Source organism: Oxyura jamaicensis, chromosome 4, assembly GCF_011077185.1.
Source record: "Oxyura jamaicensis isolate SHBP4307 breed ruddy duck chromosome 4, BPBGC_Ojam_1.0, whole genome shotgun sequence".
In the NCBI taxonomy this organism is placed as follows: domain Eukaryota; kingdom Metazoa; phylum Chordata; class Aves; order Anseriformes; family Anatidae; genus Oxyura; species Oxyura jamaicensis.
The window spans coordinates 47,905,173-47,928,362 of record NC_048896.1 but is presented as its reverse complement, the minus strand read 5'-3'; the positions used below and the strand labels follow the sequence as shown (position 1 = coordinate 47,928,362).

The 23,190-nt window shown below is 40.6% G+C and overlaps 1 protein-coding gene across 2 annotated transcripts in view; it reads left to right on the top strand.

The window, feature by feature from the left end:
- Positions 1–23,190, top strand: part of RAP1GDS1 (Rap1 GTPase-GDP dissociation stimulator 1) — a 112,282-nt gene that overhangs the window by 969 nt on the left and 88,123 nt on the right. Inside the window, exon 1 of one of the 2 annotated variants that reach the window (XM_035325330.1) lies at positions 16,825–16,954. The exons of the other annotated variant lie outside the window; for it this stretch is intronic. Within the exon in view, the coding sequence (XP_035181221.1) occupies positions 16,951–16,954 (4 nt within the window). The 5' untranslated portion in view covers positions 16,825–16,950. Of the gene's footprint in view, positions 1–16,824; positions 16,955–23,190 lie in introns of those variants that run through there. 2 annotated transcript variants of the gene reach the window in all.

Below are 23,190 nucleotides of genomic sequence, written 5' to 3'. Positions count from 1 at the left end.
TAAAATAAAATAAAATAAAATAAAATAAAATAAAATAAAATAAAATAAAATAAAATAAACCCTAAGCTGACAGCATGCCTGAGATAGGAATGAAAATTGCACTAGTCCAAGGGCTAGTTCTTGTTCAGATCAGTCTGGATCTGTCCCACAAAATATTACATTGGAAGAGTCCCATTGAATTCTAGTTGCTCATGAGTCTTACAATACTACATTTTCTATATTTTGTACAAATTCTACACCATTCAGAAACTGAGGACCTCACTTCACCAGTAATATAATGAGTTGCTTCTAGAATTGACATGGACCAAAGTTCCAAATTAACGTGTTTGTTAACAGGCATCTATACCCAACAAAGCAGATTAAGTACTATTTAGACATTACCAAACCAGCAAATGAAGCTTTAAACTTGCTTAAAGTTTACAGACATATCAGAAACTGAAGAAAGCAATGAACTTTCACCTTTGTAAGGTAGTTAGTGCTGCACACAAGCACATCCATCTCCAACTTAAAAACAGTAAGGTACCTCAACTATTCAGAAGGCTGTTCCCGAAGCCTGTTTTTCTTTTAATTAAATGGGAAGGACAGAAGAAGCTAAATTAATGAACAGTCTATGTCCATATGCAATCCCTGTCTTAATTCTGTTTCTCTTCCTCTCTGATTTTTATCTCAATTCAGTATACTTATAGAGAACAAATGTGGTCTTTCAGCCTGCATTTTCAGGCTCCACAACAGGCCACAGTACCCTTTTTTATGCTCTCCATCTTCCTGTACAGCAAATTTCTATTAGTTATTCTTGAACAAGGATAATCACACTTATGTACAGATTACAAGTAAGATCTAACCAGTAAGAGATATCTTACAACTTGAAATGTTATGTTGGAAACAGATCAGGAGAGCTGTGAGATGCTAATGAGAGTGCAGTATTAAGGATGTGAATGTTGACCACTTACTAGGGGTGAGGCTATGGATTAATGCACATGCCCTTCTTAGTTGAAATCTCTTAAACCCCATATTAAATTACTGGAAAAAAAAAAATAAATATATATATATATATATATATATACGTGATTACAGGCTAGGTTGCAAGAAGCACAATAGCCAGACCGTATGCACTTCGTTCTTTTACTAAAACAGTAAGACTAAAAAGACTAAAAGAATTATTCTTTGCCACTTTCTGCCTTGTTTAGCCCTTTGAAGCTAACGGATCAGGTTAATGCAAGTCAACTAAGACAGAATTTCATGATGCATTTTGAAATCAAAATCATTTTTCCTTTTTTGTGCTTTTTATTTGAAGTTGTTTTTTGATTTCTGGCTTGTTCACAGGGATTGTGCCCCTTGAACCAAGGACCAACTGTAGCAAAAAATAAAGATAGAATCCTCTTGTGTATGTGTTACAATATATTATGCCAGGCCAATATCCAGTTCAAATATTCTTAATGAAAATTAGTATTAGCATAAAATTTATATTAAACCAGTAAATAATAAACTGTACTTAACATTGACACAACTGAACTGTTACACAGTTCCTCATCTTGCAACCAATGTTCATACCAAGAGAAATACTTGATTTCAGCAATTATCTTCCAAGTATTCTGGAAATAGGCTTCATTATCATTAGCACCAGAGTGCTTGGTAGCTTTTAAATCATTTTCCTTCTCATTTCTAGTTGTACTATTAAAAGCATTTCCTCAGTACTGAGGGCTGCAATTACACTCTGCCTGTGCCGTAAACCTCATACCCAGTCCGTTTAGTTTCTCTGACAATCTCCCATGAGGCATAAGTCTATTTCCCTCACCAAGCTCATTAGTATCTACTCCCACTCCAGTAGGTAGATCTCAGACGTTGACGATCTTTTACTTGAAAGCCTATTTTAATGGCGACTGTATACAGAGAAAAGGATTGTTATGAATGGAAGATTAAAGGATTAAAGTGGGCATCAACTTTTAAATAAAAGTAACAACATCTTCACCAACAAAACCTTGCAGTGTAGATCTGACTTGAATGACCACTTGAACCAAAACTCCAGAAAGAAAAGTGGGTTTACATAGTAAGATGCTAATGATATGGTTAAACAATACGCATTTTACTGACACACTGATATCTGCATAAAGGCAGTACCTACTGGCAGGTATGCATGCTTAAAGTATATCTTTCGCATAAAACTGCTTCCACACTAGAGTTTTTGTCATTGTGCCAATTTTATATTTTAAAAATGATTTCTTTATCTATTAGAACAGAATAACTATTTATAGCACTGCACAACGTTAGGATCTGCTCTTTAAAGGTATGAGTAAGATATAACTTAAATGAAGCCCCTGACCCTCTTTCCCTCAGCAACTGAGTGCTTTTTTTTTTCCTCCAAGAGTCGATCATGCTGTTATAGTTATTGTGTCTGTGCTCCAAAAAAGATAGTATTTCTTCCGAGACATACATTTGCATCTCACTATATGCCCTTGATAACACTTAAGACCTTCATGAGTTTTCCTGAACAGGATAAAATTCTATGTACATCTCAAAAGCATGACATGCCTTGCATTTTAAAAGCATTCGTTAGGTGGTATAATATATGCAGCTCTGTCTCTGAATGGTAAAGCGTAAAAAAAAACTGACAGAGGAAGAGAAAATGTGGATGCTGATTATGGGAATGTTACCAATTTGTATAGGAAGAGAAATGACTCATCTTTTATGAAAAGTTATCTGAATGCACTTAGCCAATGCTAGCGTTTCACATCCGTCAGGCTTGGAGTATTTCTGGGAACCTAAAGAGCCTGACATTCCTGTCAGCTCCAACAATGTGTACTCTTAATTTAGATATGCATACATACATTCATGAAACATTGCTCCTGTCAAGTGATCTGGGGGTTCATCTGTAGAGAGAATCTATTCTGGAACACGCCAGGGCACAGGGCATGAATGTAACCTGTTCACACAGGGAGTTGCACAAAACTGGTACTGTGTAGCTGTTTATCCTGATTCCCCTTTAGTCGAGGATGAAAAAAGAAAATAATCAGTATTTTGCTGGCTTTTGTGAACTTGCCGTCTCGTTAATTACATGTCTCGTTAATGCCCAACTCTCAATTTTAAGATGATACTTTACAGGGTACATCAGAAAGGAATACCGCAATTACATAAAAGCAAAGACAAAATTATTCTGATTAATTAAGCACTTGACAAGATTTAAAACACTAAACAGAAGAAGTAAGAACTCTTAAACAGATATGTTAAATTGCTTTAAAAAGAAAAACATACTTACCTGTGTTATTTACTTAAAAAGGAACTTGCAGAACTATGGAAATCAGCAAATCAGGTGTTGAAATCAAAGACTGGGGAGTTCTAGTAGGGATTACAGGCAAAAACTGCTGAATATCTAAGAGAGTCACAAGCTGTGAGTATTTGAAAGGAGGTCATCCTTGAGACTGCTTGTGGACTAGCCTCCTAGACAGCTTCTGCAATCATTTATTTTCAATATTCTGGGAAATAAACACAAGATTTTACTTTTGCAATGTATGTATTTCTGGAACTATTTTGTATTCACTAAGTTTTGAGAAATAGAACGTGAAAAATAATAATTTGATAACCAGAACCTGAAGGTCTGGACTTTCCTCCTCAGAAGGAAATTAAATAGAAATAGTGTATCACGTACATCCCTCCTGGTCTGGATACTTCTACCTGTGGTGCACAGTTACTCTAAAATAGAAGCAGACAGCATAAAATGCCTGTAACTCAGTCTGGCTGGTCTTTTTTCTTTGTGATTATTTTCTTGCACTGTCTGTGACATGATGTAAATGACAGTCTCAGTTTCAATCTGGAATTTCACTGTGGAAAGCCCAAGCATGTCAAGTTAATTCTCTTATACAGAACGTCTGCTCTACAGTTTGCAGAACTATGCTAACCACTCTAGAATAACATCTTTGATGTGTGCCTTAGCTTGGCAAATAGCAATAGACACCCTTTGCAAGGGAACTGCATTCCCAAGACCACCAATGGCAGTAAGACTGACCAAATACATACAATAGAAACCACCTCGATGAGTTATAGAAGGCGAAATTGAGAACAATTAATACTGATCACCCTTGACATCTTAATAGTTTAACTCTAAACGATGCAGTGAAATAGCATAACTTCTCTAAAGACTGCAGTGGTTAAGAGTAATTTCTTTTCCTCAGACTTGCTCATGGCAGTATTTTTTCCTATAGCCAACAAACTTAAGAGAAATTTAAATTTTTATGATGAAAAATGATCACACTTCTTACTGAGCAGTTTACAAAAATGAAACCACCATAACTCAACAACTGTGCCAAAGACTAGGAAGTAAAATTAATTATGCTTTTCAATAAAAACACAGAAGTTCAAAGGCATAGTAATCATATAACAAGAGAGCAGTTGTCCCATAATGCACATACCCACATACCTCATTACAAGGGCCCTCTCATTTAGGAATTACAGATCTCAGCCTTGTAATAGTGAGTTTAAAGCACTACTCATTACTGAGCTTGAGGGCTTCACAACTGTGAGTAGCGTAAAATGTTACAGGGGAGACTGCAGTGGAGCAGGACAAGAAAAAGATGGCTGGAAACATGGAGGTGTTGACAAGTTTGATGGGAGAAATATAATTTTTAATTGTATTTAATTGTATTTGGCCTCTTATACTGACCTTAAAGCATACACTTTAAGTTTCCTCTTCTAACATTCAAAAAAAGATCAAGACACTATTGTAAAGTGTCATAAATACTAATAAATATATTTTAGTAACATATTACTGTTTTGAAGATCAGTCACACAACTGTTGTACACTTCAGGCTGTATTTTCACATCCAGGCTTTTTAAAGGATTTCTAATTTTATTTTCCTCTTATCCAAATTCCCCTCCCCCACCAAAAAAAAAAAAAAAAAAAAAGATGTAACTTCTGTTTAACTAAAAGTTAATCTCACCAAGTTTATAATATAAAACACGATGAAAGCAAACAAAGAAGCAAACTCAACTCTGTTCTTGGCACAGCCTATCTGTTGGGATTATCTCCTTTGGTTTAATTGGAATTGTATCCTTTTGTACTGACATAACGGTGAAGAGCGTGGCTAATTATCTTCTGGGTTTTCAGGACCTCACCATAAAAATACAGTAAAATCAAAAATCAGTAAGCGGAAACCTGCAAGATATTAGACTTGTTCATTCTCCTTCTAGACAAAGTAGAAGTGAGTCAGCGTGTGCATTCCTGAGTCAACAGAAATACATGGAAAGTTACAATAGGTTATAAGGACTCCACGAAGGGGTTACTTGAGCTCATTTCCAATATAGAAAAGGATCATTTTTCACATCACTAGCCAATTAAATGAGTTCAAGCAAACCTCTTACATCCTGGGGCAATGAAAATTCACAAGGAATAAAAAAATAGCACTCAGTCTTAGAAATCCAAAGTAAGAGATCAAACGAAAACACACAATACCGCAATGCAAATGAGGTTTTGCCTGGAAAATAAAAAGCTCTGAAAAAATGTCCACAACAGCAGAATTCCTAGAGCTCTGCATTTTATAAACCCAGTTAGCAGGGCTTGACTCATCAACTTTTTGATACAGAAGCATGACCCGTAGAAAGATATCTGTGCTATTGGACAGGCAGTCTCAGCTCCTCAAAGTTTGAAGCTTCAGAAATATTTAACTTCTGTTAAATGTTGTATTGAATTTTTTTTTGTTCCTTTTGAAATGATTATATACTATCTACCGTGCACAACCCAAACTTCCCATTAAAATAAAAAGCTTCAGGAACAGGAGAATTTTTCAGTCTGAGAATAAAGAACTGAACCCAAAAGCCTACAAGTGCAGAATCCCCTTACTTTACACCCTCTCTCTGACAAGTATCATCTGTCTTAATAATGCTTCTACTTTGGCAGAGGAAGATATCATGGGAAAGTGGATCAAATATTGCAGTGAAACTCTGAGGCAGAAATTACAGTTGCTGAAGACTCCAGTTACTTCTGTTTTTTCCCTCTTGTAAAATTATCCACAAACTTTTTATTTTCAAGGTTTACAATCTATCAGGGTAATACACTGTCAAGCACTGATCATTAACTTTTCCCTTTTGTACAGCCCACTCACTAGCCAGCGTTTGCTCTTACTTCCAGGTATTTTATGTAGATAAACCATTTGTAATGCTGAATTTCGATAGCATCAGATCCCACAGGCATCTGTGCTTGAGCCCATATGGGGTCTGAGAGGCTCAGCTTAGACTTTGCTGTGCATTGATGCTGTCAGAATGCGCAGCTGCTCCGATTAAGGCACTTCTCTCTGTTGTGCATGTAGTCCGGTGGGAGACACAGAGGTTTGCCTGCAGTTAGATAAGCACAAAAAGAAAAGGAAGAGGCTTCCCTGCAAAATACAAAGCCCTACAATCTCTCTGAAGATGATGAAACAGGAAAAACACAACACATATGGGACAGTACAGAAAAAAAAAGATGAATTTGTCTCTCTGCGTAATGATGTAGGCATAGATCTCTGATTAGGCATCAATTTTAAGCAAGCTCTTTGCATGAGAGGAGTTACCAAATTTCAGACCTACATCTCTGTGACATTTGCAGGTATGCAACATATAGATTCACACATCCTTCATAATGCACGTGAATTAAACTTCCAAGTTTGATGTTTTCATAAAATTAGCATGAATACGCAGGTGTACCCATAGGCCCAGCTCTAGCTAATCCCCGAACTATCCTTGGCACATCACCAAGCAGCAGCAACTATAATGAATGGCAACAGCAAAGCAAAGATAGCCTTATCTTTCTGGCAAGAGCTCTGAAAACTCCACAAGAAACTCATTATCACTAATGCAAACCCAATAAAGGAGGGAAACATGCATTTGCTAAGCGGCAGTCTCACTGGGGCATCCATTCAGAGTAACATCCATAGGAGCTTATAAAACTTCCTATAATAAAAAACAAGCAGTAAAGATTCTTGCCGTACAAAGCAAGTGGGGAAGCAAACAGCCATTTTAAACCATCCTGGATCATGACTTTTTCTATATTATTACTGTTTTCTCCTGCTTACTTCCCCTTGGGGTCTGTTCGTTTATTTATTGATTTGGTTTGTGAAGATAAAACCTTTTGGGGATCTATTAATTGAGAATACCAGAGATTTTTCTTAACAAGTTTTAAATTATGTTTGTAAATTTAAAGCTTGGGTAGTTAGTAGTTTCACGGACAAAGAAAAAGTACCATGTTGTGCCTAACCTCAAAAGATTAAAAATTTAAAATAATCAGCAATACAAAGCAATAATGAGACTCCTTGAAACCTGATCTTAAATATCCCTGCAGTCCATGCCATCAGCACGTGCATGAAGCGCAGCTGTGGTAGGCCCTGCAGTGAGGAGGTCAGGACTTCAAAGCCAAGCTTTTCAAAGGCCTCTCAGTTCCTTGCTGCCCTGCAGAAGACAGCAGTGTTTCTGTTTCAATTCTAGAGGTCCTTATAACTAAAAATAGTAAGATATGCATACCTACGGGGTGTCTCTGAATGCAGACTAACATTAAATGAGAGATTTTTTTTTATGTAAAAACCATCAACGGGCAAGCCATGGTATCAGTGTGCAGAAGGCGGGTGTCAGGGCCGTGGCAGAGCCAGGAAAGGAGCAGTACACTGTTCTGGAAAACTGCCATTGAAATCAGAAATGTCTTTAAGGCTACAGAAAATGTACCTCTTAGAAAACTTTCATTTTAAAGCTCCTTTATATGATCTCTCTTTCCCAGCTTCAGTTTCTGCACCCTGTGTCAATGAGCTGGATTTCCTCGTGCATGCTGCAAGTCCTAATGCTGTGGCAGCCCTCCTCGCCATGCCAAAAACATTCAGATTGCACTCAGTCATCACTGCACGCTCTGAGTCCTGCCCTCCTGACTCTCCTCCAGTGGAAATCACTCCTAAGAGCAACTTCCATTGTCTGAAGATCAAGATATGCAGCAATTACGTTCATCATGATTGCCACCCCCACTCACACCACTATGAATAAGATTTTCAGACATGACAAATACCAGCAAGGTCTTGCAGTTTGTCACAATGCCTGACATGTTACATGCTTTCCCTTGCTACCTAGAGCATAATAATCTTACTTACTTCTTTTTCTCAAATGTAATTTCCCAACACAAGTGTAAACTCTTCACAGTCCTATTGTCTTTCTTACTCCTTAGTCCCTTCCCAGTCCAACTGCTGCTGGATCTTGTATCAAGCTGCTGTCTTAAACCTGGACTCTTCATCCATCATATCCATACCATCTTCACAGCCCTTTCAAGTGTTGTCTTAAATATTCTAGATTAAGCAACACATCTTCTTTTCCATGATCATCAAGAATCCCAATGTCTTGTATTATTCTTCTGCCTGTTGTATTGCAATTGTAATCTTTCTCAGTGAAGATACAGGTCTCATATACATGCCAAGGAGCTTAACATCAATTGTACTTGCCCCCAAAAGCAATATATATATATATATATATTTTTGTAAGGACACTATTTTCATATTTCCAGTCCTACTGGGGAAAGTATATATATATGGGTGAGCCTGAAATATCCTTGTATATAAAGTCTGTTCCATGTAAAGCAAACAATCAGTCAGTCAAACAAACACAAAACAAGAGCAAACAATAAGTAGTGTGGTACTTGTGTCTATGAGATACCAAGTTGTTTTAATAACATTTTATGTGAGAAAGGTAAAATTGAGTCACTTCTCAGCTTTTGAACTCCTCTACTGCAGTTTGCAGATTGATATACCATTTCTGGGGGGAAAGGAAACAACATTAAGGAAGGAGAAACTGCCACAATCATTTTGAGACACCCAGCTTTCTGTGAATGCGAAGCTCAAGAAATCTCCTGAACCAAACATCTTGATTTAACTTATCAAATACACATAAACTTTACAGTTACACATCTGCTGTTAATCACCTTCATAGCGTAAGCTGCTATTCTACCCTGAGCTCCTGAGTGATGTGGTAGAAGGAAATACAAGGAAAAGAAGCTGGCAGAAGAGATCAGACCAGAGCTCTACACCTATCTGAAAACTCAGTTTTCTTATCAGATGCTTCAGATGCCTCAGACCTGCCCAACTGCATGCTTTCAGCTGTCAAAATCACAGCTGTTATTTCAGGCTACAGTTCTTGCAGTGTCTCAAATACAGTATGAGTTTTGAGGACGTGCCTGGGAAACGTGAAAACTCAAAAGATGATTTCCAATCACCAGGACATACCTGCAGCTGCCTACTTGCAAAGTAGGTTCTACCTCTGACAGCCAGGATAACAGGGTGAGACTAACAACTTCTGTTGTGGAATACACTCAGAGAAATATGGGTTGCAACGGATCAAGAGGAAAATAAGAGTGAATATACGTATATACACACACACACACACATATATATAGGTACATAGCTGCAGCAAAATGGTGCATTCAACAGGAACAGGAGGACTTCAACATATTTGGGAAAATGCCCAAGTCTACAATACTGAAAACTAAGGTCTAAGATTCTGTCTCTGATATTTAGAGTCATTATTTCAGACCTGCAAATACAGACTTTTCTCATTGTGTTCTTAATTTGCATTTTTAAGATATTGCAGAAATATATATGCATGTAGGCACATATGTTTAAATATATTTAATATGTGTATGTATCTCTCTATATATACACATACACAAATAAGTGAAGATATAGATTTGTTTTAATTTAGTGAAACTTCTATTTCTGAAACCCAGTAAAGCCTATAGCCAATTTTAAAGTTAAGGAGTCATGAATGCATACATTAAAGAATTTCTGCTACCTTAAGATACAGCCTGAGTTCCTGCACTGAAAAACCAGAAATTAAATAAACCACAGAATTCAAATTTCATCTGCTTGAAATGAAGACTGGCTTTAAAAGGACACATTCCAGGCAGCTCCCTTCCCCAGCTTAGTGTAATACTAGCATGTTGTGGACAATAATTTGGCAAGACACTTCCCTAGGAGCTTCAGATTCCTCTGAAGACAATCATCTGCATAATATATTACTCAGTTACCTTCAGTCAGAATGAGTTCATTTGCCCGAGTATGACAAAATTATGTCCTAACAGTGATGAAGCAAATGGAGTCAAAACAAAGAAAGAGGTAAAGAGTACTCAGAAAGACCAAGCTTACTGGATTGCAAGGCTGAAAGGATACAGAAAGATAGAAGGGAAAAGAAAATAAAAATAATAATAATAAAAAAAAGGCTGCTCTACACAGTCCTCTAATACCTATTTGAATTCTGAGAGTTTACTGACACTGTTGAAGCACAGTAGTATTGAACCTAGCACTGAGAAATATACTATATGCTACAGAAAAGTGGGCTTTTTTTTTTTTTTTTTTTTCCTCTGTTATTTTGCCTGAATATATATAATGAACAATAGACCAATTCTTACCCATCAGTTGCTGGAACGCTGTCCTCATGCAACGGCAATCGGACAATTGCAGCACAAAGACATTTGCCTACACCATCTAGGAAATATAAAAGGTAGAATTTAAAATCAGGTAATTTTTGTTAGAATTCCCTAAAACATCATTTTCATTGTATTGCAGTGTATTGTTCTATGCACCTCTCTAACAACTGAGCACAGTGGCTTTACTTAGTTACAGCTTGACTCTCATAATTATTATTGCTTAGGTAGAATTCAAATGATCTCTGTTAGTATTATCCAGTCAGAATCTGTTGTTACAAATTAGAAGTTGCTTATGTGGCTTATTTTTACTTGCACCAAAGTAGATAGATTGATAAAAGCATGGGAATTAATAGAAGGAAATTATCTCACTGGAGGAGTAACATTTGCATAGTGACAAATTATAACATGTACCTATAAAATGCTTCATAACCATCAAATAAAAAACTCTGTAGCAAATTCTGCTACGGATGTGTGCACTTCACTGGGGTAAGTCAAAAACCCTATGATTTGCATAATAGAAGATACACAATTTAAAATAAAGAGCAGTGTCTAATTGCTCTGTGCATTTAACAACTCCAAAATAAGCCTTTCTCCTAGAACATGAACGTATGTTAGTACTTATTCAAGGACAATGGTATTAATCTGTATATATACATTTTTTTCCCATTCACTTCACATCCCTATAACTTAAACAATGAAAAAAAAAAAAATGGGTGATGACAGTCAGTCACAAGGAATATGCTTACAGAACAGATAGAGATCTCCATGGACAGAATCTTTGTGGTGAATATTTTAATGCCTTTCATTTTATGGCATTTAAATTGGCTGAAGAGAGTTGAGCTCCTGCCCTCTCCAGTTTAAGGGATATCAGGCAGAAAGCTGGTCCATCCTTTTATAGTTTCTTTTGTCATCCCTCTCAACACCAGAAGGGGCTACAGGATCACTTGTGTGTCATATGCCACTAAATTTACCCTAGATGCTCCACAGATCAGTCTGACTTTACTCTCCTGAATGCTGAAGGGATTTGGTCAAATTCAGCTGTGTAACACCTCCGAGGAATGGCAACAACCAAGTTACCATGCCGGAGGGTTTCACACAGGTAGCTATACTCCACCACACAGCTCCCTTACGCCTTCTCCTCAGGACAATGGTAAAAAGTACTATGAAAAAATAAAGCTCATGGAACAGGACAGGAAGGTCATTCACCAATTACCATCATTGGCAAAACAGACTCCACATAGAGAGATTAATGTAATTTATTGCCTGTTGCTAACAGATTAGGCCAATCAGAAACTAAAGGCAGACTAAAACCACCTTCTCCCCATCCACCCTCTTCCACCTCCTCACCCCGAGAAGTGCAGAGGAATGGGGAACAGGGGCTGCGGTCAGTCCGTGATGCTTCGTCTCCACCACTCCTTCATGGTCCCTCTCTGCCCCTGCTCCACGTGGGGTCCCTCCCGCGGGATGCCGTCCTTCCCAAACTGAGCTTGCGGGGGCTGCCCACAGGCAGCAGCTCCTCAAGCACTGCTCCCACACGGCTCCGTACCATGGGGTCCATCCCCCAGGAGCAAACTGCTCCAGCACGGGTCCCCCACAGGCGGCAGCTCCCCCCAGACCCCTGCTCCTGTGTGGGCTCCTCTCCATGGGCTGCAGCTCCAGCCCGGGGCCTGCTCCTGCGGGGGCTCTCCATGGGCCGCAGCCTCCTCCAGGCCACATCCACCTGCTCCAGCGGGGGCTCCTCCACGGGCTGCAGCGTGGAGATCTGCTCCGTGTGGGACCCATGGGCTGCAGGGGGACAGCCTGCTGCACCAGGGGCCTCTCCACAGGCCGCAGGGGAACTGCTGCTATGTGCCTGGAGCACCTCCTGCCCTCCTGCCCTGCCCTTGGGGGCTGCAGGGCTGGTTCTCTCTACATTTTCTCACTCCTCTCTCCCAGCTGCTGTTGCACAGCCCATTTTCCCTTTCTTGAATCTCCTCTCACAGGCCCAACCAGCATTGCTCACTGGCTCAGCTCTGGACCATGGTGGGTCCCTTTGGAGCCTGTGCTGGAACTGGCCCTTATCTGACATGGGGCTCTTCTCACAGAGGCCACCCCTGCAGCCCCCCTGCTCCAAGCCCTTGCCACACAAACCCAATATACATACTCAACTTGGCTGCATGGCTGGACACTGTTTGGGTGAGATTTACAGAGAGAATCCCATCTAGTTACGGGAAATATGAATATACCCAAGGCCCCTACCAATCTAACCTGGAAGCAAAGTCTTTCCCAACCCCAGATCTTGTGACTAGGTCATTCAAGATGATTTTAGACATACAAAACTATCCTGGGGCAAGTTTTCCCTCCAGCTGATTTCCTGTCTCTTGTTGAGGGCTTCAGGAGAGTCATAAAATATAAAATGTAGGAAGTTAACAAAAATAACACAACAGCCTGGTTATATGTGATATGAAGTATGAAGAGACTCTTCCCTGTGTAGGAAATCTCCTGCAGTTTTGAAATGTAAGGCTATCCTATAGCTACGGTTTATACGTGTTACGAACATACCAACCACTAACTGGCCTTTTTACTCTCCCAGAACACAGGAAGAAAGAGAGAGACGTGAGCCATTCAGAAAGTCCCAGATTTTCAGGCCAGGAAGAATTTCTGCAATATCTGAGCTTGATGAACAATGCATACATGCTCATGGACAACACACACAGAATTAAGCTAAAGCTTTGCTTTTTGAATGATAGCTAAGCTGGGGTGCAACAAACAAACAAACAAACAAAAAATACATTACACTTTCCCAGGTCAGTCATTCTGGTATTTAAATTGCACTCACAGATAGAAAATTGCACCTTATGCCAAGGTTGGAGTTTTCTAATTTCAACTTCCAGCACTTAACAAAAAGACTTTATCATGAATACTTGTACACCGGACATGGGAACATAAATGAGTTATCATAGGACAAGGTCAGGTGTTAGCTTCTGCATTAATAACTGTTCTTATCCCATGGAAAATGTGAGGCAGCTTGCTCTCAGGGACAGCAAACATCTAGCAAACATTGAGCCACCCCTGGGAGTGTTCTTTCCCTGATCACACTTTGTTGTCTTCCTATTCGCATATTTCAGGAAGACCTCAAGTAGCTTGTCCTGTTTTTTGCATGCATGTTCACAGACAGCCCTGCAATATCTCCACCTCTAGTTTTACAAGAACTTGAATTTCTCACAGTGCCAGGACTCACAGGGCTGGCTGCCTGTGCCCTAATAGCAAGCAGGGCAAAGCCCTACCCACACTTCTGCTTTCTTTGCCCTTCTTTTCTTAGGGAACAGTTTATGGAAGTCTGTTCCTGTCAGATAATCCCAATTCCACTAAATTACAGTAATACCAACCATATCATATTTTCCTGTGTATTTGAGCATTCCAACATCCTCTCGTGATCATGTAGGTTTCTAACATTAGTACAGAGTCAATTAAAATATATTTCTTACATGCACCTTTGTGCCAAATTAAATTAGATAATGCATGCGAGAATGTTTTCAAGGAGATGCTGTGTCAGGGGTGAGGAGATGTGCTGAGAATTTGAAACTGATGCAAGATATGGAGAAGAAAATTCATGAAGTAGTAAGCATTGGAAAGTCACTTTGACCCAATTTTCCATTTTCTTGCAGAATGTCAGATTTAGTCAGTATCTAGGAGTGCACAGACATCGTTAGATAACAACTTCGTAATTTCTGCAGTCTACAACTCAGTTTTCACAGCTGTATTACAACTGCAGAAACAAGCGGTGTTCTCATCAGCTGTTCCAAAGGATGTTCTTTTCCCTTTCATTCTCTTGACTGAAATTAAACATCCCCTGAAATCCACAGAATGTGTTTGTATAGCTTTCTTCCTCATTTCTATTGCAAAGCTCACTGGAAACTTAATACATTGCTTCTACCTTCCAGTTTTCCTCAAAAACTTGTTTTTTTATTAATTTTTTCCTTGATGAATACATGAAGGATATCATCATTTCATTGTTTTTGATGAGATATTCTCACAGGCATCACTGCATCGTACTTTACAGTTGCTAATTTCTTTTCAGGAATACAATGCACTGATTTAGCATATTGTCTTTTACAGCTATGGTGCCTAAAAAGCCTGATGGCCTAAAGCTTTCCTGTGTATGCTCTTGGAGATGGAAATTCCTTTCCTAAAGACTCCTCCCCCTTTTGCAATGTACCACGAATTAATTCTACATTGTGTATGTACATGCATACAGAACTTGCATTCAACTGCAAGAAAGGCATGTTTTAATTTGGATATTTTTTACAGTCCCTTCCTCATGTTATAAACTTGTAGCTAACTGAGAGATTGACAAAAAGCAAGTCCTCAATTCCTTCAGAGTTTTCTCTTTCTCCGCTAGAACTAAAACTCAGTCCAGAGTCAAAAAGTCTCCCTAGTTTAGTGCAGTTTTTTTTGATCTGCTAAAACAGTTGTAAACAAGTAAGTTTTGCAGTGCCAGGCCTCTTTATAGTTTTTTTTTTCAAAAGTAGAACCCTTTGAAAGTCACTGTTCTCAACATCCTCTCTTGGAGCAGGTAACATTCTTACCTTTTTTTGGTCTTGCAAAGATATAGGTGCGTGTTTTAATTAAGACTTGCAAGTACATTTGTGAAACTTGTGAATTTTACGGAATGTGCTGATGCATCCCAGGTATCCAAGTAGGGGATAACATGGAATAAAACATGGAAAAATCTCCTCTATGATCCCTCATAGATGGATCAATGACACTTTTGATGTTTTTTTCTCATGACAAGTAAAAGAAACTGTTATAATGCCAAACACTGTTATAATGCCAACGGAAATGTTTTTGCAAACAGAAAGAAGTAATTAGGTAAAAATATAGGAGAAAGATAAATTTCAGGCTAGATTTGAAAACAGATGAAGGCAGAAAAATGCAGCACTTAGATTCATGTAGGAATTCCTGTATTTTATTACGGATTGAATTATGCAAACCCTACAGATAAAACTTTACGTGTTCTGTTTTGAATGAATTCTCTGCAATCTCAAGGCAATGAAAACTGTTTTATTTATGTAAGCATTGTAAAAACATACTAATTTTCTACATCAGCTGATCATAAAATTACAGATTTTCAGGGTAAAGATCTACATAGTGGGACTGTGGTTAACCCCATTGAAATCGGCAGCAAAATTCCACTAGAGTCAAACGGAAAGATGTGGTGAAACACAAGGCTACACCAAAGTAAATGGACAAACCTCAACATGTTTTGTCTGTGCTCCCCGGTAGGACTGATGAATTACTCTTTGCCTGTCATGTCGCACTGCCCTTTTTTAGGCATAAAAACTGCTTGGACCTCTTCCAGAGAGGAAACCCCTGGAAGCTGCTGACTGCTGGTGTCACTTGTGAAGCCACTGCAGGGGTTGACTCATTTGCAATTTATTTTTGCCCCGCTCATCTTTATTGTGCCTGCTATCCATTTCCACACAGCAAGCAAGACCTCCTGTAATTCTCTTCGGTCCTATGCTGTTCAACCAGACTTTAGTATTTACTCCGGTAAGGCTGTGAGTAGATAAATATGGAAAGATTTGGAGAAAGTGAAAATGTTACAAGGCCTATTCTGTTAATTTTACCATTAACAAAAAGGTTCCCAGTGGAAGTGATCTAATGAGAGGACTGTAAAAGCAAATTGTCCCTGCTTGTTCCCATTACAAAGATTGAGTCTCCCAGGGCAGAAAGGAAGGGGGGGAACACAGTGATTCATTTGCTTGGTAGAAAAAACCTTCCACAGACGACCACCTTGGGCAGAAGCCTTATAGCTGCGGCTGCAAAACTCCTAAACGTTACTTCAGGAAAACGTACAGCAACTGGAACGTGCCTGGTGGTTTCCCTCCTCCAGAGGGTTTGCGTTCACAGAGCCCACCTAAAAAATGCTCTCCCACCCGGCTTAGCCCTCCCTTGTGGCAAGGGTCTCCTTCAGAGCTCCAGCTGATGGGCACACACCGTAACACACCACACAACACCACACCACACGGCGCCGCCTCCCAGGCCGCAGCCCCGCGGGCGAGGCGCCGCAGCATGGCGGGGAGGGCTCGGGGCCGCCACCTCTGCCCGGTACAGCCGGGGAGGCGGTCTCAGACCCCTCGGAGGGTGCCGGCAGCCCTGGATCCGCCATGCCGCTAACAAAGGAGCCGAGGGGCTGCCACAGCCGCAGCCCCCCCACCACCATGCCGGGACCCACCCCCGGCACCGCCCTCGCCTCCCTCCTTCCCCGGAGCGCGGCCGGGGGCGCTGCCGCTGGCGGGGCGGCCTCGCACCGCCTCCTCCGCGCCTCCCCTTCCCTTCCCCTCCCCGGTGGCGGCGGCGGCGGCGGCAGGGTGCCTCCGGGAGGGCGGGCGGGGTGTCTCCCAGGCGGCCTTGCCCGGATGTGCTGCCCTGACTCATAGCCGCGCCGCACGCAGGCTCCGCGCCCGCCCCAGCTTCACGCACACGGCTGCCCGAGCACCCGGAGCAGGGCGAGGAGGAGGGCGAGGAGGAGGAGGAGGAGGAAGGCCGCCGCCATGGGTAAGCCCCCGCTGCGCAGCCCCCCGCTGCCGCCTCTCCGCCCCCAGCGGCCGCTCGGGGCGACTTTGGTGCAACTTCCTCGCCGCCCGCCGGGCTCCGGCCCCTGCGGCTCAAAGTTTTCCCCGGGTGCTGCCGCCCGGTGCCGGTGCGGAGCCACCCCCGAGCCCCCCGGTGGGTCGGGGGAAGGCCGGGGGGGGTCTGCCCGAGCGCTGGGTAAGGCTCGGGGTTATGTAAGGCAGCCCCGGGGCTGGGGGCAGGTGGGATAACGCGGTCAGGAGGTGATGGTGTGAGCCCCGTGCGGGGTCTGCGAGAGGCATTGGGGTCTCCGTGTTACCTCCCGGCTTTGGGGAAGAGCATTACTCATGCCTACCAATGCAGCCATGTTACCTCTGCCTCTTTTTCTCCTAATATTGTACGCTAAGTACTTTTACGCCGAGTGCCGCTTCCATGAAGCCCGTGTTGCACCTAGCGAGCGTTTGGTCGTCTTCACAAAGCGCTTGCTGAATTCCTCCTCCCTTGCCCACCTCCTCCTCTTCCACAAACTACAGCTCTCCACCATCAGCGAGAGTCACCAGAAACCTGGCCGCAGCGTAGGCGCTACGGATGGGTAAGGAGTGTCCCCCCTTGGTCCGCCAAGGGCCCGACCATCCTGCCGAGCGTGGCAGCGGGGTCTGGGTTGCAAATGCTGCTTGTGAGGGTCCTGAGGGCAAGGAGCTGTGCTTCACTGGCAGGACGAGGGGGTGGCAGCTCCTGAATTCGGCTCGGGGTTGACACCGGCACTTCCTGCGACCTTAGGTAGGTCGGTTAGTTTCTTTTTGCTGCTCGCACGCGCCTTTCCCTTGTAGCTAGAAGTTTCCATGGAAGGAAGCAGTTGCAGGGCCTTGGTGTTTCTGGTGGTGAAATGGGGGTAAATAGTCATCTACCTCGTTTTCAGGAATGGAGAACTTGTGGAGAACTGTTCAAAATGGAAGCTGTCAGGGTCAGGCATGGAGAATAGCTACTGGGTTTCCTCCGAATAGGATACAACAATGTAGCAAAGTTGTCTTTATTTTCATGCAGGTTGAAAAAGACAAGACACCAGGATTTAGTTTGAATATATATCCTGTCTCTATTCGCTACTAAGCCCATCATTCCGGGCACAGCATAGATGTAAGTAATTCCATTTCAGCTTCCAAAAATAAAAACTTCAGGACATCAGCTAAAACCTGTTCAGAAAAGCTGATGCAGAATTAGTGCAGCTCTCCTTTTTAGATGAGACTACATTTCAGTTGCAAGCAAGTTTGTAAACGGCTTGAGGATCTGCTGCAGCTTGCTATGTAAGTAAGATTAATTATAATGTTTTCAGGAAGACTGACATAATTTTCCTGGAGAATCTGTCATCACCTGTCCATAACTGACCAGAGAGGTTACTTGCGAAATTATCGAGGAACCTTTTTTTTCCCCTACTTCACATATCAGGGCCTGACTACATTGTCCTTAAAATCAAGGCAAACTCCGACAGCCTCTGCAGCAGCTCTTGTTGCTCCAAGGAGTGAGTGGCAAAGGCTGAAATTGGTTTCACCTTGACTAGCAACTAATAATGACTTCCCCTGTTGAAGGTCTATGTTTAAGCTCACAGTGCAATAGCTTCCCTTTTTCCTCGTACAGTATTTGTTTCATTGCATAGCAGCTGAAGATTTCTAGAATTAAATCAAGGCAGAATATTTGCAGTGTTTAATTTGTTCTTCCTATAGCTCGTACATCATTCCATAAATCATGCTCAACAAACAAGCATTTGCAGCAGAGGGTGCAGTAGTGTCTTACAGTTAAACATATGTTTTATTCTGTGCTTAAAAAGGCAGGTATAGTATTAGCTGATTTATATACTAATGATATAAAGTAGGAGAATGAATAAGTATATTTAAATTCCTGTCAAAAGATTTCTACCATTAAAAATATTTATTGTGTATACATGGATCTGCATTACCTTTATTGTATAGAAATCTTTCTGCTGCCACTTTAGCTCCATGTGTTGATTTCTCTAGAGTTTCTTGTGGTAGCTCTTTCCTCCAAGAGAACAGAGGCTTCCTTTCATTAATATCAGCTCTTCCCCAAATTGTTACTTTTGTTGCTTGTATTTTTTTTTTTAAAAGTCGTGTATAAGTACAGTTTAAACAATATTCATCTTTTAGCTTTGTGCATCAAGTTGCTTGAAGTACTCCTGGCAGTACAGCACTTTGAGTACTTGAGATGATGTGCGCCACCAGTAATTTACTTCTATTTTTATAAGGACAATTATAGGCTTTTACTTTTCAGTTACTGATGTAATGCTACAGTTTCCCAGTGAATAGCCCCTTCCCTAGTCAATTTTCTTGTTTTGTTTTGTTTTTTAATCTTGGAAAAACGCAACTTTGTATACTCTTCTGCAAACATATTGTAGCCAGGGAAATTTTACTGTTTTAGGGCAGCGGCTCATGGAGGTTATTGTAAGCAGGCTGCAGTTACTCCACAAACACAAATCAGTAAGATAAAATCAGGAATATGATTACGTGTTGACAATTCAACAGTAATCCATTGGCCCCAAAAGATGGAGAAACACCGTGAGAGTTGGTATACAGAATACAAATAGAAATCACAAGATTATTTTTAGAGCATGTATCGGTTTGTCTGAAATGTAGTTGTTACGGTCTGCAATAGTGAAAGCTCACACACAGTATTCTTGCATTTTAAAGCACTATTCTTGTTAGCAGGAAATGGAAGGCACCCTCTGTTCTGACAAAGCTTGATACTTACTTGGGTGCTTAGTTGGGCAACAAACTGTGAAAGCAACCTGCCAGTTACACGAAGAGACTGAGGAGTTTCTTAGACTCTCTTTACGATACCTAGCAGTAATATCATCACGGCAAGATACAGGAGATACACAGGCTATAACGTAGATGGACTTGTTTAAGTACTGCCTATTTAGCTATGCTGTTGTCAGAACAAAGGTTTATATTACCCTTCTCCTCCCAAAATACTCAATTTTCTCTCCCAATTTCCATACAGGTTTACCACATGCTGCTATGTGTTAAGCTTTGGGGTCAGCCTGGTGGCCATGAACTCCAAACTGAACCGCTGATCAGGATATAACAGGCCATCCTGTCTTCAGGACATTGATTCGTTAAGTAAAGGAAGCAGAGGAGTGTGAAGATTCAGGCATAGTTGTATGCAGGAAGATGGGGATAAGCCTGCATGCTTTCTGTTTAAAAACAAAAAGTCATCAGTAGCTTCAGATGTGAAAGGAATGAAAGTCTTCCATCTTGAGAGCTCTTTTGGTACTTCTTTTACAAGAGCTGCAAGTCAGCTAAATAGATTGCGTGGAAAAGCGATGTATTAATTGCACAAAAAGATAATTTAAGTCTTCTAAAGTTTTTGCTAAAACAATGAGATTTCTTACAACACCAGCGTATTCTACACAGCAAGAATACACCAATTTAAGCCAATATAAAATGTATTACCATTTCCCAAAAGCAAGACTGATTTTAGCAAAAGACTTGACTTGAAAACACAAAGACAAGAGGAAAGTGATTTTAGATGGTCTCTTCTGTTTCAGTAATGTTCCTCAAAGCCGGAGAGGTTAAGTTAGTTCTGACTACCCTTCCTTAATGAATACTGTTCCTGTTTCCTGGCCAGTATTTGTGGTCTTTCATTATTATATAAGACAGAAACCAACCAATTTTGTCTTCAGCTTTAGGTTAAGGGCTTCATTCAGAAGTATGTTTCCTCAGAACAGAATATCAGAGGTTGCTTTAGAAGTCTGTAAGGAACATCTGGCTTTCTGTAGAGTCAAAATAAAAGTGGGAAGAGAAAGGGCAAAAAAAAAGGAACAGATGAAACCTGAAGGAAACAAAGCAGTGATAATGGAAATGAGAGAGCTACCAAGACAAGAGACAAGAATAGAAAAGAACAAAAGTCCCTTAAGGGAAATGTGTGGAGGGTGAGAAATACTAGAAGCAGAGGAAAGACAGGGATAAGGAATGAATGAATGGAACAATAGAGAACAGAAATAGCAAAAAGGAATTGGGAGCTCTACTACCCATCTTTGCATCTTCCCCAACACCACCAATCTCCCAAGCTGAGAAAATAGCCAGGGTATAAATGATGTAAATAAAATCAGAGAATTCTTACCCTCTTTTTTTGTGGTTCATTCTGGCTGCAGCTGACAATCCTTGAGAAGACTCATTATAATTCTCAGCCTTCCTCAAGTAAAGCTGATCTATTTCTGGAAATTCTGAGGACTTAATTATTTATGAATATGTAAAAAATAAATATGAGATTAACATAAACTAACAGTTGTTCAATAAAGGGGAAAATAATGTCACCATTTGACAGGAGAGAAAGCTAAGTTCCATCTGTGGCATCTGTCAGTGAGGCTGGGAATGATCCCTTCTTAAGGCTGTTGCAGGATGTAGTTCACGTGTTGGGAACATTAATGTTGACCCTGCTATTGACATAAGAGAAAACCCACTTTCCACCATTGGTTAGTCCACCTGGGTCTGCATGTTGAGGAAAAGAAGTATCCCCTCTGTCTTTATACTGTTGGAGGTGTAACATTTAAGATTGTAAATTGTTTCCAGATTAAAATTGCATAGGAGCTACATATAAACTTCTGAAAGTTTAGTCTTAAAAATGTTTATGTGTATTCTCCAGCTACTGGAGAAATATTTTAATGACAGTTTGAATATTAATTAGACAAGGAGCTTTTCCTAGTAAGGCATTTGTCCTTGCAGTGGAAGCTGCTACTTAAAGTCTCACAGGACCTCTTCTTGTTAAATATGGTCTAGAAACTTGTTTCTATTTACAAATTTTAATATAATAGCAACCAGATGGAATTAGTTTTGGTAGAATAAAATGATGGTTAAAAATCACAGACTTTTGAGCACTGAAATTCCATTTAGTCCAAAAAATAGCTGGTGTGTTTTAGAATTTCCATGTGCTCCAGATATGCCTAATCAAATTTGTAAACTCTCTGAAACAAATGGCTTTGGTTCAAGGAGCTTCAAAGCCGTGCACCCAGCCTGGCGACGTTTGCGCAGTCCGAGTCACACAGTTCTAGTTTAGGGAGCTTTGAAGTTGTGCAGAAACCCTGGTGATCTCATACTCTCTTAAGCTGTGGCTCAAGAAGATTACGAACTCGGCGGATACCAGAAGAATTCATCAAGTCTTTAAACCAGATAACTGCTATTCACTTCTCCAGACAGAGGACGGAGTTAAGTGCAGGGTGCTTTGATACCTGCAAATAAATACAGCATACCTTAAGTATTCACGTAAGGCCGGCTCTTAGAAATGTCCCAGACTCAAAGCACTTTCCGATACATCTTTGCAAATTCTGATAAGAAGTGGCAGGGAATAAATGTGTGTGTGTATGTCCATAGTAACTGAAATTCAAAACATGTATAAATTGAGAAAACGTAAATGTCTATATAAAGTTGTGTTAAAATTTGCAGCCTAAAATGAATAAAATGAAAGCATTTCATGCTTTCCATCTTCATGTTAGACACAAACCTATCATAGAAATTACATTTACACATTTAAAAATCAGGGAAAATTAAAAAAAAATAATAACCATGCTTTGCAAAGGAAATATTTCACGTTATCCATTTCAATACTTAGTCCTGGTTTTCTCACACTTCACATCTCTTAACAAGCTTATGGCTTCCTAATCATGTATTATAGGAACATCTGAGGGATAGGTCCATTCTGAGCTTCTGTTAAATCACTGAACTCTTCTTTGTGTTAGCAATGCCTTGGTGAGATTCATGGAAGATAAACCACAATTGTTTACGTTCATCAGTTGGTTTCAGCCACTGATATTTGCCAGCCTGACAGGCACAATTATTTTGAAGAAATAAGCAGACAAAAAGTTAATTTTTATTTTATTTTTTTGTTGACATTTCCTAACAGTTGACTCAGATTTGGCAAGCCATGTTAGTCTGATTAAATCCAGCTAAGCTGGTGCGTAGATTCACTTGGTGAATAAGCAGCCTTTCTTTCAGGCTTAGCACCTCTGCTCTTGCAAATCTACTTGGGACTAAGGCTGGACAGAGAGCAACATGGAAGTGATCGAAGAGAGAGATGGAGACTGAAGGAGAAGACCGAGATTCAGGGAGGAGATCAGCTAAACAGAATAGGATGTATGACGTGATGAAGATTGACCAGGATTTGGGAAGACTTGCCACTAATCCTGTGGGGATCAGGCCTCTGGGAGACCTGGGGAG